At 46.7% G+C, this 14359-nt stretch overlaps 2 protein-coding genes across 6 annotated transcripts in view; one reads left to right on the forward strand and one right to left on the reverse strand.

Annotated features, from left to right (window-relative positions):
* Positions 1-8461, reverse strand: part of RNF19B (ring finger protein 19B) — a 32797-nt gene extending 24336 nt beyond the window's left edge. For all 4 annotated transcript variants that reach the window (XM_009204233.3, XM_009204249.3, XM_003891533.4 and 1 more), the window contains exon 1: positions 7617-8461. In XM_009204233.3, coding sequence (XP_009202497.2) covers positions 7617-8242 — 626 coding nt within the window. In that variant the 5' untranslated portion in view covers positions 8243-8461. The remainder of the gene's footprint in view (positions 1-7616) is intronic.
* A 68-nt stretch (positions 8462-8529) lies between these two features.
* Positions 8530-14121, forward strand: LOC101016349 (mitochondrial import receptor subunit TOM5 homolog). Of its 2 annotated transcripts, none has more exons than XM_003891534.5 (2): positions 8530-8696; positions 13235-14121. In XM_003891534.5, exon 2 carries the CDS (start codon positions 13475-13477, stop codon positions 13628-13630), a length of 156 nt encoding a protein of 51 aa, XP_003891583.1. In that variant the 5' UTR covers positions 8530-8696; positions 13235-13474; the 3' UTR covers positions 13631-14121. The 2 variants fall into 2 exon arrangements, with proteins under 2 accessions (XP_003891583.1, XP_009202534.1); XM_009204270.3 differs by having other exon boundaries at positions 8539-8633.
* The last annotated feature ends 238 nt before the right edge of the window (positions 14122-14359 follow it).

A 14359-nucleotide genomic window follows, 5' to 3' on the forward strand; every position in this document is an offset into this window, starting at 1 on the left:
TCTGTCTCCTCTACCAGGTGAAATTTCCTACCAATTGGCCGGGCGTGGTGGCTCAAGCCTGTAATCCTAGCACTTTGGGAGGCCGAGATGGGCGGATCACGAGGTCAGGAGATCGAGACCATCCTGGCTAACACAGTGAAACCCCATCTCTACTAAAAAAAAAATACAAAAAACTAGCCGGGCGACGTGGCGGGCGCCTGTAGTCCCAGCTACTCGGGAGGCTGAGGCAGGAGAATGGCGTAAACCCGGGAGGCGGAGCTTGCAGTGAGCTGAGATCCGGCCACTGCACTCCAGCCTGGGTGACAGAGCCAGATTCCGTCTCAAAAAAAAAAGAAAAAAAAGAAAAAAAGAAAAAAAAAATTCCTATCAAGAAGACCATGTCTAAGTTCTTTTTGTAATATCCAGTACTCACCCAGAGTTCAACATTGTATCATTCCAAAAGTATCTGTTGAAGCCTGGTGTGGTGGCTCACGCCTATAATCCCAACACTTTGGGAGGCTGAGGCAGGTGGATCACTTGAAGTCAAGAATTCAAGACCAGCCTGGCCAACATGGTGAAACCCTGTCTCTACTAAAAATATAAAAATTAGCTGGGCATTGTGGCACGTGCCTATAATCCCAGATACTCGGGAAGGTGAGGCAGGAGAATTGCTTGAACCTGAGAGGTGGAGGTTGCAGTGAGTTGAGATGGCGCAACTGCACTCCAGTCTGGGCGACACAGCGAGACTACATCTCAAAAAAAAAGTTGTATGTTGAACTGAATGATCACCTGTCTATCCTATTCTTGCTTACCTCTCTCATCTCTATTCCTCCTCTGAGAACTATGCTGCTTATATTTCTTATCTTTCTCATCAAAATTCACCTATGTACCACACTCTTCTAGAACCTAATTGAAAGACTTTGTACACAGAGTTGTAGAAATGGTTGGAATATAGATATCCTAGTCTAGAGGCATGAGCTCTCAATCTATTCAGAGCATAAGGTTTATGGTTAAATAAGGACACTAACCAAAGGCAGGCCAGCATGGTAACTTTAGGGAAAGTTTGAGTTAAACCTTAAAGATGCTACAGAAAAAACAAAAACTTGTTTCCTGGTGATCTAAATTGGGGAAATTATATTATATTAAAGATTTATACTACATATTAGTATATTAGCATGTTTAAGGATTTAAGATTCTTAAAGATTTAGAAACTCGTAAACTTGTTTTATTTTGTTTAACCCAATATTTTCCAAGCTTATTTCCTTACAAAACATTTTTCTTTTAAGTAATGCCTATAACACACCTTAGGAAATAGTGATGTGAGTGAAAAATAGAAAATAAAATTAAAAGATAGTTGGAGATGGCAGTGCGTGGTGGCTCACGAGGTCAGGAGATCGAGACCATCCTGGCTAACACGGTGAAACCCCGTCTCTACTAAAAATACAAAAAAATTAGCCAGGCATGGTAGCAAGTGCCTGTAGTCCCAGCTACTCGGGACGCTGAGGCAGGAGAATGACATGAACCCGGGAGACAGAGCTTGCAGTGAGCTGAGATTGCGCCACTGCTTTCCAGCCTGCCTGGGCAACAGAGTGAGACTCTGTGTCAAAAAAAAAAAAAAAAAAAAAAAAAAAGATGGTTGGAGACTGTAAAGGAGCTTAAATGATAAGGATAGATCAAATAAGTTCTCAAAGACATCTTATAGGTTAGGTAGTCAATGAATAGTTTTAAGCAGAGGAGTGATACAGATGTTCTCCTTTAGTACAAGTACTTTAGCAAAGTCTTAGCAAATCTGAGACAGATGTATTGGGCTAGATGGAGGATGGTGTACGTGCACAAGAGGAGGGGGTGATGTGGAGTTGGGGAATGCAGGGAAAAGTGGTGGAACAGGAGGTATGGAGCCAAATCAAGAGAAGAGGTTCAGGGAGGCTTCAGAAAGCAAAAATCCTCCTTCATCTACTGAAATTTGTCTTGTTCAAAGAGCTTGCTTGCTCTTCCCTCATAAACGTGCTAGGGATGAACAAAAGCTTCCTGTTTATGGAATGGTCCAGTCTAGTTGTCTAAAAAAGCCAATAGCTGCTACTATTTCCTGGGATCAGGTGGGAGGAAGGATTCTGCAGGGGACAGACGCAGCAATGAAAGGCTGGAGTGGTGGACCTGCACAAAGAATTTAGGTTGGCTGGGTGCGGTGGCTCACTCCAGTAATCCCAGCACTTTGGGAGGCTGAGGTGGGCGGATCACCTGAGGTCGGGAGTTCGAGACCTGCCTGATCAACATGGAGAAACCCTGTCTTTACTAAAAATACAAAATTGGCCGGGTGTGGTGGCACATGCCTATAATCCCAGCTACTAGCGAGGTCGAGGCAAGAGAATCACTTGAACCTGGGAGGCGGAGGTTGTGGTGAGCTGAGATTGTGCCATTGCACTCCAGCCTGGGCAACAAGAGTGAAACTCTGTCTTTAAAAAAAAAAAAAAAAGAATTTAGGTCAAGACAGCCTTATCCCTTCTTATTCATCTGTACAGAAGATCTGACCCTGTATACTAGGAAATTTTCTGTTGCCTACTTTGCTCACCAGCAGTCTCCTAAAGATTCTGAAAGGGTTTTAAGATTAGCAACAGGACACTTGAGAGGAAAACATTACAGTTACATGATTTGGGGGTTTCTGAAGAGACATACTTGGGCAGAGACTCAAAAGGGTAAAAGATCAACTACATCAATTATTAGCAATGAAACACCAGGCCCCATATTTAAACTTCTCTGAACTGGTTTCTTGTATATAAAATGCATTTGTCAACATCTACCTGGATGAGACTAAAATGAAATTATGTCTGAATGAGATTATAGTCTGAAGATTATAAAGAACTATAAAAAATCAGTTATTTGTATTTTGAACTAATTTTACCTCATTTGACACCTTGTTTTAAGATTATACTAGGCCATATTGTTCTTAGTATATTAAATAATAATGTGAGGCTGGGTACGGTGGCTCACACCTGTAATCCCAGCACTTTGAGAGGCCAAAGTGGGCGGATCACGAGGTCAGGAGATAGAGACCATCCTGGCTAATAAGGTGAAACCCCATCTCTACTAAAAATACAAAAAATAAAAAAATAAAAAAATTAGCCGGGTGGTGGCAGGCGCCTGTAGTCCCAGCTACTTGGGAGGCTGAGGCAGGAAAATGGCACAAACCCGGGAGGTGGAGCTTGCAGTGAGTGGAGATGGTGCCACTGCACTCCAGTCTGGGCAACAGAGTGAGACTTCGTCTCAGAAAAAAAAAAAAGAAATCATAATGTGAATGTTTTCCCACTGAAATTGGTTCCCTTATTTATGAATAAAATAAAATCATATTTGAGTATAAGAAAAGAAAAATCCGGCCGGGCGCGGTGGCTCATGCCTGTAATCCCAGCACTTTGGGAGGTCGAGGCGGGGGGATCACGAGGTCAGGAGATCGAGACCATCCTGGCTAACACAGTGAAACCCCGTCTCTACTAAAAAAATACAAAAAATTAGCCGGGCATGGTGGCGGGTGCCTGTAGTCCCAGCTACTCGGGAGGCTGAGGCAGGAGAATGGCATGAACCCGGGAGGTGGAGCTTGCAGTAAGCCGAGATCGCGCCACTGCCCAGCCTGGGTGACAGAGCGAGACTCCGTCTCAAAAAAAAAAAAAAAAAAAAAAAAGAAAAGAAAAATCCAAATTTGCTCTATCCTACAAATACTCTGTAAACAAACCATGAATCTCTGAATGCATGGTGTTCTTGTTATTATAAGTAATTACAGTAAAACTAACGATCAGAACCTGTAAGATTGCTCACACGCCCCCCTCACCCTACCAAATGCACATACAAACAAAGCAGAGGGGAGACCTGATCAATTTGGCTGGCAAGAACTTTATCTGTGGGCAGTAAAGATGGTCAAGTATGGGAATAGGAGGTGACTGGGACTTGGACTTCTCTTCTAATGCTTATCCGTGACCTTTACCAGCCCCAGAAGAATAGAATAATTTGTTTAAAAAGTAAAACAAAGGAACTGGTGCAGTGGTTCGTGCCTATAATCCCAGTTACTCAGGAGGCTAAGGTGGGAGTGAGTACTGCTTTAGCCAAGGAGTTCGAGGTTGTAGTAAGCCACGATTATGCCACTGCACTCCAGCCTGGGCACAGAGTTGAGACTCCCTCTCTAAAACAAAACAAAACAAAACAACACTGTTCAAAACAAAACAAGGGAACTATGACATCCTGTAAGAACAAGAAGCTATTTTTTTTCCTGGCATTAAAAAGAGGCAGCAATAATCCCAGCACTTCGGGAGGCCAAGGCGGGAAAACAGCTTGAGCCCAGGAGTTCAAGACCAGCCTGGGCAACATAGGGAGACTCTGTCTCTACAAATAATAATAATAATAATAATAATAATAATAATAATAATTAGCTAGGCTTGGTGGCATGCACCTGTGGTCCCAGCTACTTGAGATGCTGAGGCAGGAGGATCACCTGAGCCCAGGAGGTTGAGGCTGCAGTGAGCCGTGATTGCACCACTGCTGCACTCCAGCTTGGGTGACAGAGCGAAACCCTGTCCCCACCAAAAAAAAAGATGCAAAGCAACTAGCCACATCCCAAGGGAGAACTCAGGCATCTATTTGGCAATTAACAGAATTTTAAAGTTACTCCCTGTAACCACTTTCAACTGAAGATCTCAAAACACTGTGTAAACATTAATTAAATCTCTCAAGTCAGGAAAGAATTAGGCCTATTTCAGATAAGAAAAATAAGGTAGGTAGGAGGCTGTTAACAACAGGAATCAGAAAGGAAACTAGACTCTAGTATCTTTGGCTTTCTCAATGTTGTCCTCAGGCTACACTTAATGAAATGCACCCAAGCAGCAGCATCCTCAATAATGGGGCTACGTTGATAAGCCAATGCTTTTTAAAACAGGGGCTGAGTGGAAGGAACATTGGCCTTGGTTGGAATTAAGACCCCTGTTCTAAGCCTGGTTTCACCACTTACTAGTTATATGACCCTGAACAAGTCATTCAATTTCCTTAAACTTTGGTTTCCTCATTTGTAAAACTATATCAAACCTATCTCACAAGGTTGTGAGGATCAAATTAAATTATATATGCCTGGCACACAGGTATTGAGAGGCCAGCTTTCTTTCTTTCCCCAAACTCCACCTTAAGTCTGTAGATGATACATATTTAAAAATACATAGCTTATATATATTACTATACATATGATTATCATTCTTTTAACTAATTAAGAAATAAAATCTGGAGGATACTAACATAATACTTGACTAAAATAAGAAATGGCCTAATTTTTTAATAATTTCCAAATAGTTGAGAGTTGTCACCAAGCTTGAAAATTATTTTCTGCGCATTTTTATTGATGTGAGCAAAGACAGAAACTGACTTTAGAAAAATTTAAAAAACGGACCTTTTCCAGAAAGATGATCTGCCACATTTCTTAGAACTCAAGGAAACATCTCAGAAAGGAGTTAATGTACTATTCCAAAATTAACTATGCGGCGTTTTTTTTTTTTTTTTTTTTTGAGACGGAATCTCTCTCTGTCACCCAGGCTGGAGTACAGTGGCCTGATCTCGGCTCACTGCAACCTCTACCTCCTGGGTTCAAGTGATTCTGCCTCAGCCTCCTGGGTAGCTGGGACTACAGGTGTGTACCACCACCCCGGCTAATTTTTGTATTTTTAGTAGAGACAAGATTTCACTATGTTGGCCAGGCTGGTCTCGAGCTTCTGACCTCAGGTGATCCGTCTGCCTTGGTCTCCCAGAGTGCTAGGACTACAGGCGTGAGCCACCAAGCCTGGCCTGTGTTCTCTTAATATTCGTTTGGTTAAAAAAACAGATCAACAGTATCTGTAAAACTTTAATATCATATAAATTAACCGCAGAGGGCCAGTAAGATCACCAGACATAAACAGTTCCATGAACCTAAAAGGTCCTTCCTGATACTTATTAACTGAAAGTGAAAGTTAGCCACCATAAACACCACTCCTTTGACCACAACACTTCAAAGTAATTTAGAAACCCCATCTCAGTGAGGTTAAATAACACACCCATTTCTAAACAAGTCTGGCAGAATTAAAAACAGAAGTTAACTCTTCTTACTCTTCTAGACAGTCTAAGACAGCTCCTTTTGAAAGGAGACAACCAGCAGGATCATGGAGATCTCAAAACAACCTGGATATATAGGCTACAATTAAAAGTCCTTAACTCCTTTGAAGCTAAAGATCACACAACTTTTTACTAGCGTTACATTTACACACTGCAAGGAGTCCCTAGCATCTTTTTGTCGCCAAAACATGACACACAAGAATAAAATTATCTGCCCAAGGTCACAGAGCAGGTAATGGCTGTCTGACTCCCAACTACTTAAATGAGCCCCCCTTCCTGTGTGCAACCATTCATGGGATATACCGACAGTAACAATCAGTTAGACTTCTAAAGGTGGGGAGGGCGAGGAGGGTCTCCACTGAATGCTTCAGATAGGAAAATCTGGTGTATTATGTCTCTGCAGATATTGCATATTTTAATTTACTGCCCTTTAAAATTCAGCATACATGGTGCATTAAAAAGACTGTCATCAAGAACTCAGTATCAAAGGGGTTCAGAAACACAATTTATCCTACCACACCAACCTCTGGACATTCTTCTTCTCAGTGCCCCACTGAGTCTCTGGACAAAGAACATGTCTGTCCATCCCTCACCCTACCCAACGCAGTAAGGTAAGAACGACAGAGTGCCTCCCGATAACGTGGCACAGAACACACAGTGCTCAGGGTACCCCACGCCTATTCCCTGGTCACCTCCATCCCAACTTTCTGGGAGAACACGCCTTCTTCTGCAATGCTGCTAAGTCTGCCCCTAGCCAAGTAGACCCACCCCTCCGATGCGCTGCCCCCTCAGAATATTCTCATTCCCTCCTTGGTCAAATATCCTTTCCCCGCTCTTACTGAGAGATACTCCCCACCTTGGCCGGGAGCGGTGGCTCACACCTGTAATCCCAACACTCTGGGAGGCCGAGGCAGGCAGATCACCTGAGGTCAGCAGTTCGAGACCAGCCTGGCCAACATGGTGAAACCCCATCTCTGCTAAAAATACAAAGAAATTAGCTGGGCATGGTGGCGGGCGCCTGTAATCCCAGCTACTCGGGAGGCTGAGGCAGGAGCTAATCGCTTGAACCTGGGAGGCGAAGGTTGCAGTGAGCCGAGATCGCACTCCAGCCTGGGCAAAAGAGCGAGACTCCGTCTACCCGCCCCCCCGCAAAAAAAAAATAGAGATACTGCCCCCACCTCTGGACAGAGGGCATTCCCCCAACAAAAAAACCGCCTCTCCCTGTATCCTAACTTGATGGACAGCTCCCTTCCCCTCACCGAATGCTCAGCAGCCACCTCGAGCCCTGGGGCAGGGGGCGGGGTGTCGGGTGCGTTCACCCTACTAGTCTGGGCTTGCCTGATGGTTAGTTACCGGTTACTACCCCGCCGAAATTGCCGCCTTGCTGGTTTCCCTGCTTGGGACACACACGCAGCGCCGAGGACCGGCCCTGGAGGCCAGCCCCACGCGGGGTCCCCGCTGCCCCAGCCACGCCCCTCGGCCGCAGCCCGCCGCCCCCCGCGCCACGCCCCCGCGCTCACCCGCAGTCCGGGGCCGGGCACCAGCGGCAGTCGGGGTCCGAGGCTAGGTAGCGACGCAGCATGAACTCCTCGTACTTGTGCATAAGCGGCGGGTCGGCGAGCAGCAAACGGATGTCGTGCGGGTTGAGTCGCTCGCTGCACTCGGGGCAGCTGATGGGCACCCTGCTCTCGCTTATCTCCAGGCGCAGGTAGTGGCGGAGGCAGTCCCGGCACGAGCGGTGCGGACAGCTGAGGAGGCGCGGGGCCAGCTCGGGCGGCAGCCGCACCAGGCACAGCGGGCACTCCACCTCCTCCGCGCCTGGGCCGCCGCCCTCCGCCGCCTCCTCATCGTCGAACCCCGGCTCCACCGCCGCCGGCCGCCGCGGCTTCCACCTCGGCCCGGCGGCCGGCTCGGCGGGCGCCCGGGCGGGCCTGGCCGCGGCAGGCCGGGCGGGCGGCGGCGGCGCGGCCGGGGGCGGCGGCTCGGCCTGCGGCTTGGCCCGGGAGCGGCGACCGCGGGCCGAGGCGGAGAAGACGCTGTGGAAGGTGAGGCGCCGGCGCCGGCCGCTGTTGCGGCACTTGGGGTCTGGCGCGGCCGCATGTAGGGATGTGGAGCGCGGCGACTCGGAGTCCTTTTCGGAGCCCATGACCCGCAGAGGCCGAGGGGCCAGGGGCGCCCAGCGCCGCCACAGCTCCCGCCTCAGTGCCCCTCAGCCAGCGCCCGGCCGCCGCCGCCACCGCCTCAGCCGCCCTCCCGGAGCTAGAAGCCGAGCAGCAACGACGAAGTGGTTATAAAGCCTCCGCCCCGCGCGCCGCTGCCCTGCGCAGGCGCTTCGCTCAAACACCTCACAACCCTCGCGCCCCGGTCGAGGGGTGCGCTGGGCGGGGCCGAGCGGGGTGGGGCCGGGCGAGCTGGGGCGGAGCTCCGCCTCCTGCAGGTCAGCTGGTTCCAGGGCCGCCATGTTGCGGAGACTGAGCGATCCTAGCCCACTGCTCTCCCTCGTCTCCGCCCCCAATTCCATCACGTCGACACTCAAGGTGGACTTTTTCGTTTGCAGTTCCTCATAGGTTGATTGCCACTTCCAGTAAATGATGGTTCAGGTACATTATTTATAAAAAGTACACAGGGGTTGTTCAGATGGTGACTCCCAACTGGTCCACCTTCCAACATTTCTGTTTATTAAGCAGACAGCAGTAATTAATAAAGAATATATTCATTCATTGAGCTTCTGCAAAGTGCAGGCATTACTAAATGAAACAGATAAGGTCCCCCATTGCAAGGAATTTACAGAATAAAGTCCAAATTTCTTAGTCTAGCAGTGTTCTCTATGTATTTAATAAACTCTATGTATATAATAATCTATTTCTAGGCTCACTTACCATTCAGTCCTCCTGGTATCTTGCTTACTTACCCAAACTTGTGGAAGGAGACCCAGCGTTTTCTTGCCTGGCAGTGCCTTTGACTTTCTTTTTCTAGTTCCCCATTCCTCTGACTGGGGGAGGATCTGGACCCCTAGGCTTCCTAGTGGGAGGCAGGCAAACAGATTCCACAACAGGAATGTATCAGGATTACATTCAGTTGCAAATAACAAAAGAAAAAAATAGCTTACGATTGAAATTTATCCTTTTTTTTTTTTTTCCCGAGACAGTTTTCCTCTGTCACTCAGGTTGGAGTGCAGTGGCGTGATCACAGCTCACTGCAGCCTCAACCTCCCAAGCTTAAGCAATCCTCCTACCCCAGCCTCCGGAGTAGCTGGGAGCACAGATGCGCCACCAGGCCTGCCTATTGTTTTTATTTTTTTCGTGGAGATGAGGCCTCCCCGTGTTGCTCAGGCTGGTCTGGAACTCCTGGGCTCACTCAAGTGATCCTCCTACCTTGGCCTCTCAAGGTGCTGGGATTACAGGCATAAGCCACTGCACCCAGCCAGAAATTTCTCTCTTTCCATGAAATTTAGGTCCAAAAGTAGGCAGTTCAGGGCTGTTCAGCCATCCTCAGTATTTGGCTTCCAATGTTAAGGTCACCTCACTATGGTCCATATTCCAAACAGTGGGAAGGAAAAAGGGAAGAAAGATGCATCCTCTTCCTTTTAAGAAGACTGCCTTGGGGCCGGGGGCGGTGGCTCACGCTCATGCCTGTAATCCCAGCAGTTTGGGAGGCCAAGGCAGGCAGATCACGAGGTCAGGAGATCGAGGCCATCCTGGCTAACATGGTGAAATCCCCTCTCTACTAAAAATACAAAAAATTAGCCGGGCGTGGTGGCAGGTGCCTGTAGTCCCAGCTTCTCAGGAGGCTGAGGCAGGAGAATGGTGTGAACCTGGGAGGCGGAGGTTGAAGTGAGACAAGATCGTGCCACTGCACTCCAGCCTCTCCAGCCTGGGCAACAGAACGAGACTCTGTCTCAAAAAAAAAAAAAGAAAAAAAAAGAAGACTGCCTTGGAAGTCCTGCACATTTTTGCTCACATCTCATTGGCCAAAACATATTCACATGGCCATACTCAGCTGCAAGGGAGCCTGGGAAACATTCTCTTAACTGGGTACAATGTGCCCAGCTAACAATGACTGTTCTGTTACTAATAAGGAATGGTAAGATGGGCCAGGCGCTGTGGCTCACACCTGTAATTACAACACTTTGGGAGGCCTAGGCAGGTGAATTTCTTAAGCCCAGGAGTTTGAGGCCAGCCTGAGCAACATGGCAAAACCCCATCTCTACAAAAAATAGAAAAATTACCTGGGTGTGATGGAGTGTGCCTGTAGTCCCCGCTACTTGGGAGACTGAGGTGGGAGGAATGCTTGAGCCTGGGAGGTTGAGACTGCAGTGAGCTGTGATTGTGCCACTGCACTTCAGCCTGGGTGACACAAAAAGACACTGTCTGAAAAGGTGGAAACCAGCTGTGATATTTAAAACCAGGTCTCCAGAACTTCAAACTTTTGACATAAAACAAGAAGGGGAGCCAACAAAGAAAACTGAAAAGCAGGGGCCAGTGACATAAAAGAAAAATTAAGCAGGCATGATGTCACAGACACCAACATAATATGTTCCCAGAAGGGAGTGGTCAATTGTGACAAATGCTGCTGAGAAATCAAGAAAGATAAAAACAGAGATGTGACCACTGGATTTGGCAACACCAAATAGTCCTAAAGGAGAGGGAGAGTTTAATCCTCAAATAAGAAGGAGGTTTGATGCTGGATGGCTAAAACAACAATTAGTGTCCATATTTATCTGGCACAATAGGGTAGACTTGGCTATGGTAACAAATGAGCCAAATATCTCAATGGCATAACATAACAATGGTATATCTTTTCCACTCATGCAAAGCTGGCTATGGGTTAAGGCACTGAGGACAGGGTAGCTGTCCTCAACTCTCCTGGGTAACTCAGAGATCCAGACTACTTCTGTCTTGGGCTCCACCATCTCAATGCAAAGCTTTCAGTATTGCCTCAAAAAGACAGCTGGAGGCCGGGCATGGTGGCTCATGCCTGTAATCCCAGTACTTTGGGAGGCCGAGGCGGGTGGATCACCTGAGGTCAGGAGTTCGAGACCAGCCTGGTCAACATGGTGAAACCCCATCTCTAAAAATACAAAAGTTAGCTGGGCATGGTAGGGGTGCCTGTAATCCCAGCTATTCAGGAGGCTGAGGCAGGAGAATTGCTTGAACCCGGGAGGTGGAAGTTGCAGTGAGCAGAGATTACACTACTGCACTCCAGCCTGGGCAACAGAGCAAGACTCTGTGTTAAAAACAAACAAACAAACAAACAAAAACAAACTGCAAGGGAAGCTGGGAAATGTAGGAAGAAACCGTAAGCCATTTAGTAAGCAGTAGTATCATCTCTGCCACAGTTCTCTATAGTCATATTTGACTCTGTTCTCAGTGTGCAAGGTCCTAATCAATTGCAGATCCCCCTTAGAGGAGGTATATATGGTGGGAATGGAGGGTGGGAGAGAAGGCTGCCTTGTTTCTTGGGTCAGATTGTGCTAAAAGATATGGGGACCCCCAATTGCAGGTAGATCCAGATGCGTTTTAGATGCTTCTCCTTCTGTAGCTGACAGAAACAGCTGTCAGAATCCCAGCTTGCTGGAAGGCTCAACACTACCAAATGTTTGCTTATCTTGGCTCTGGCTTCCAAACAAATTCGGCCTCAGTTCAAAGCTGCCACCATCAGTGCTTTGGGGGAAATCACCTCTCTTAAATGCCACTAGACTTTGCAATGGCCCCAATTCGATTGGGTTTTCTTCTTTCCTGAGACTATCACCCTTGAATAAAGGGACTAAAGCAATTCCTCCCACATTTCCTTATGTGTCTCTTCTTGATAGAAACTGAGTAGTGACTCAGAGATGGCATGAGGGAGAAAAAGATTCTCACTCATCTGTACACTCATTCAGTAAAGATTTCTTATACTTACTTTGTGCTAGGCTCTTTGCCAGCTACCAGGGTCATGGATATGAAAAGCATAATCTACTGGGGGTTGCAGACAAGATGGTAGATCACTGAGATACCAGGTGATGAGGACAAATACAAAAAAGCTATGACAGACCAACAGAGAGCATGGCAAGCTCTGCTTAGGGTGGTCAGGGATGGCTTTCCTGAGGAGGAGCCCTTTGAGCTGGATCTCAAATGATGAACATGAGTTGACAAAGTCATAAGAAGGGGAAAAGACATTCCAAGCGTGGGGAGCAGGGAGGAAAGGCAGAGTGTGTATAAACACAGGCTAAGTCTGAGGAAGTATGAGCAGCAGGGTTGAGAGGAGAAGAGAATGTTTGAAAGGACATGAGCAAGAAATGAAAATGGAAAGGTTCTGGCCGGGCACAGTGGCTCACGCCATAATCCCAGCACTTTGGGAGGCTGAGGTGGGCAGATCGCTTGAGGTTGGGAGGTTCGAGACCAGCCGGGCCAACATGCAGAAACCCTGTCTCTACTAAAAATACAAAAATTAGCCAGGCGTGGTAGCACTCACCTGTAGTCCTAGCTACTTGGGAGGCCAAGGCACGAGAATCACTTGAACCTGGGAGGCAGAGGGTACAGTGAGCCAAGATCGTGCCACTGCACTCTAAGCCTAGGCGACAGCGTGAGACTGCGTCTCAAAAAAAAAAAAAAAAAGAAAGAAAGAAAAAGAAAAAACCAAAAAAGAAAATGGAAAGGTTCTGTATTATGGCCCCATTGGATGCAAGAACCAGAAGCCTAACTTGAATGAGGCTAGGCCAAAGGAGTGATTTTTGGCTTCTATAACCTTTTGAACCCTATGTACCACAGCAACTGCACCCAGGAAAGCCCCCAGATCCTGCACTCCATCATTCATCTTTGCTTCTCTGCATACTAGCTTCTTCTTTTTTTGTGTGTGGTAAAATATACATTTTAACCAATGTATATTTTATATACATCTACCATTTTAACCAATTTTAAGTGTACAGTTCGGTAACATTAAATCAATTCATATTATTGTGCAACCATCACCACCATCCATCTGCAGAACTTTTTCGTTTTCCCAGCTTGGAATTCCATAGCCATTAAGCATTAACTCCCTCTTCTCCCCACTTTATTTTTTCAGTCTACTTTTCTCTCTTGCTGGAACTGTAGAATCCCTAGCTTACGCGTCCTAGCTTCCTCACCAGAGAGGAGTAATTATCTTCACTTTGTTCCAGATTCTCAAAATTCTTCAGAAGAAGTCTGATTGACGAGGTTTGGCTGCATACTCACTCACATCTGTGGTCATGGGGGATGGAATACTATGATTGATAGGCCGTACCTGAACCATACAGCTGGACCAAAGGGAGGATCAATTCTCCAAAAGGAAGGAGCTACTTTTTCACAAGGAAGGAGGGAGGGGCCAAACATGAGTAGATGAAATATGAAATGTTCATCAGAGAAAAGTCAGAGCCGCGATGTTCCGGATTGAGGGCCTCGCGCCGAAGCTGGACCCGGAGGAGATGAAACGGAAGATGCGCGAGGATGTGATCTCCTCCATACGGAACTTTCTCATCTACGTGGCCCTGCTGCGAGTCACTCCATTTATCTTAAAGAAATTGGACAGCATATGAAGACTGGACATCTCATATGAATGCACGATATGAAGAGCCTGGTTACAGTTTCGACTCCTCTCTGCAAGTGAATAGGCCCAGAAAGGTGTAAGAGACTCTTTGAATGGACATAAAGTTCTGCTTGTTAAGAACAAGTTTGGCTCTGGTAACTGACGTTCAAAGCTAAAATTTAAAACTATTTGGGAAGTATGAAACGATGTCTCATGATCTGGTGTACCCTTATCCCTGTGACATTTCGCCTCTGACAATACTGGTATAATTGTAAATAATGTCAAACTCCATTTTCTAGCAAGTATTGAGGGAGCTGTGTCTGAAATGGCACTGTCTTGTCAGTCATTTCTGTTTACCTTTTCTGCCCAGAGTATATTTGTGAAGAGTCTCTTAATAGTTATGTTTCGTGGAAATCAACACATAACCACAACGACTTTTAAGCACAGGATCATTAGTCTATGTTTTTAATAAACATATCAATTAAGAAAAAAAAAAAAAAAGAAATGTTCATCAGAGAGAGGCTGAGACCCAGCTACAGGAAGCCTTGAGTGCCAGTTGAGGAGCTCAGCCTTTAGTCTAGGAGGTATTATGGGACAGTTTAAATCAAGGAGAGCCATACATACAATGAAATTGGACTACAAAACCTGCTTTTTTTCTTACTTGAGGCTCTACTTTTCTTTTTTTTTTTTTTTTTGAGACGGAGTCTTGCTCTGTCGCCCAGGCTGGAGTGCAGTGGCC

Source organism: Papio anubis, chromosome 1 (genome assembly GCF_008728515.1).
Source record: "Papio anubis isolate 15944 chromosome 1, Panubis1.0, whole genome shotgun sequence".
NCBI lineage: Eukaryota > Metazoa > Chordata > Mammalia > Primates > Cercopithecidae > Papio > Papio anubis.

Coding starts and splice junctions, on each gene's coding strand:
- LOC101016349 (XM_003891534.5), top strand. CDS start 13,475: ATGTTCCGGATTGAGGGCCTCGCGCCGAAGCTGGACCCGGAGGAGATG.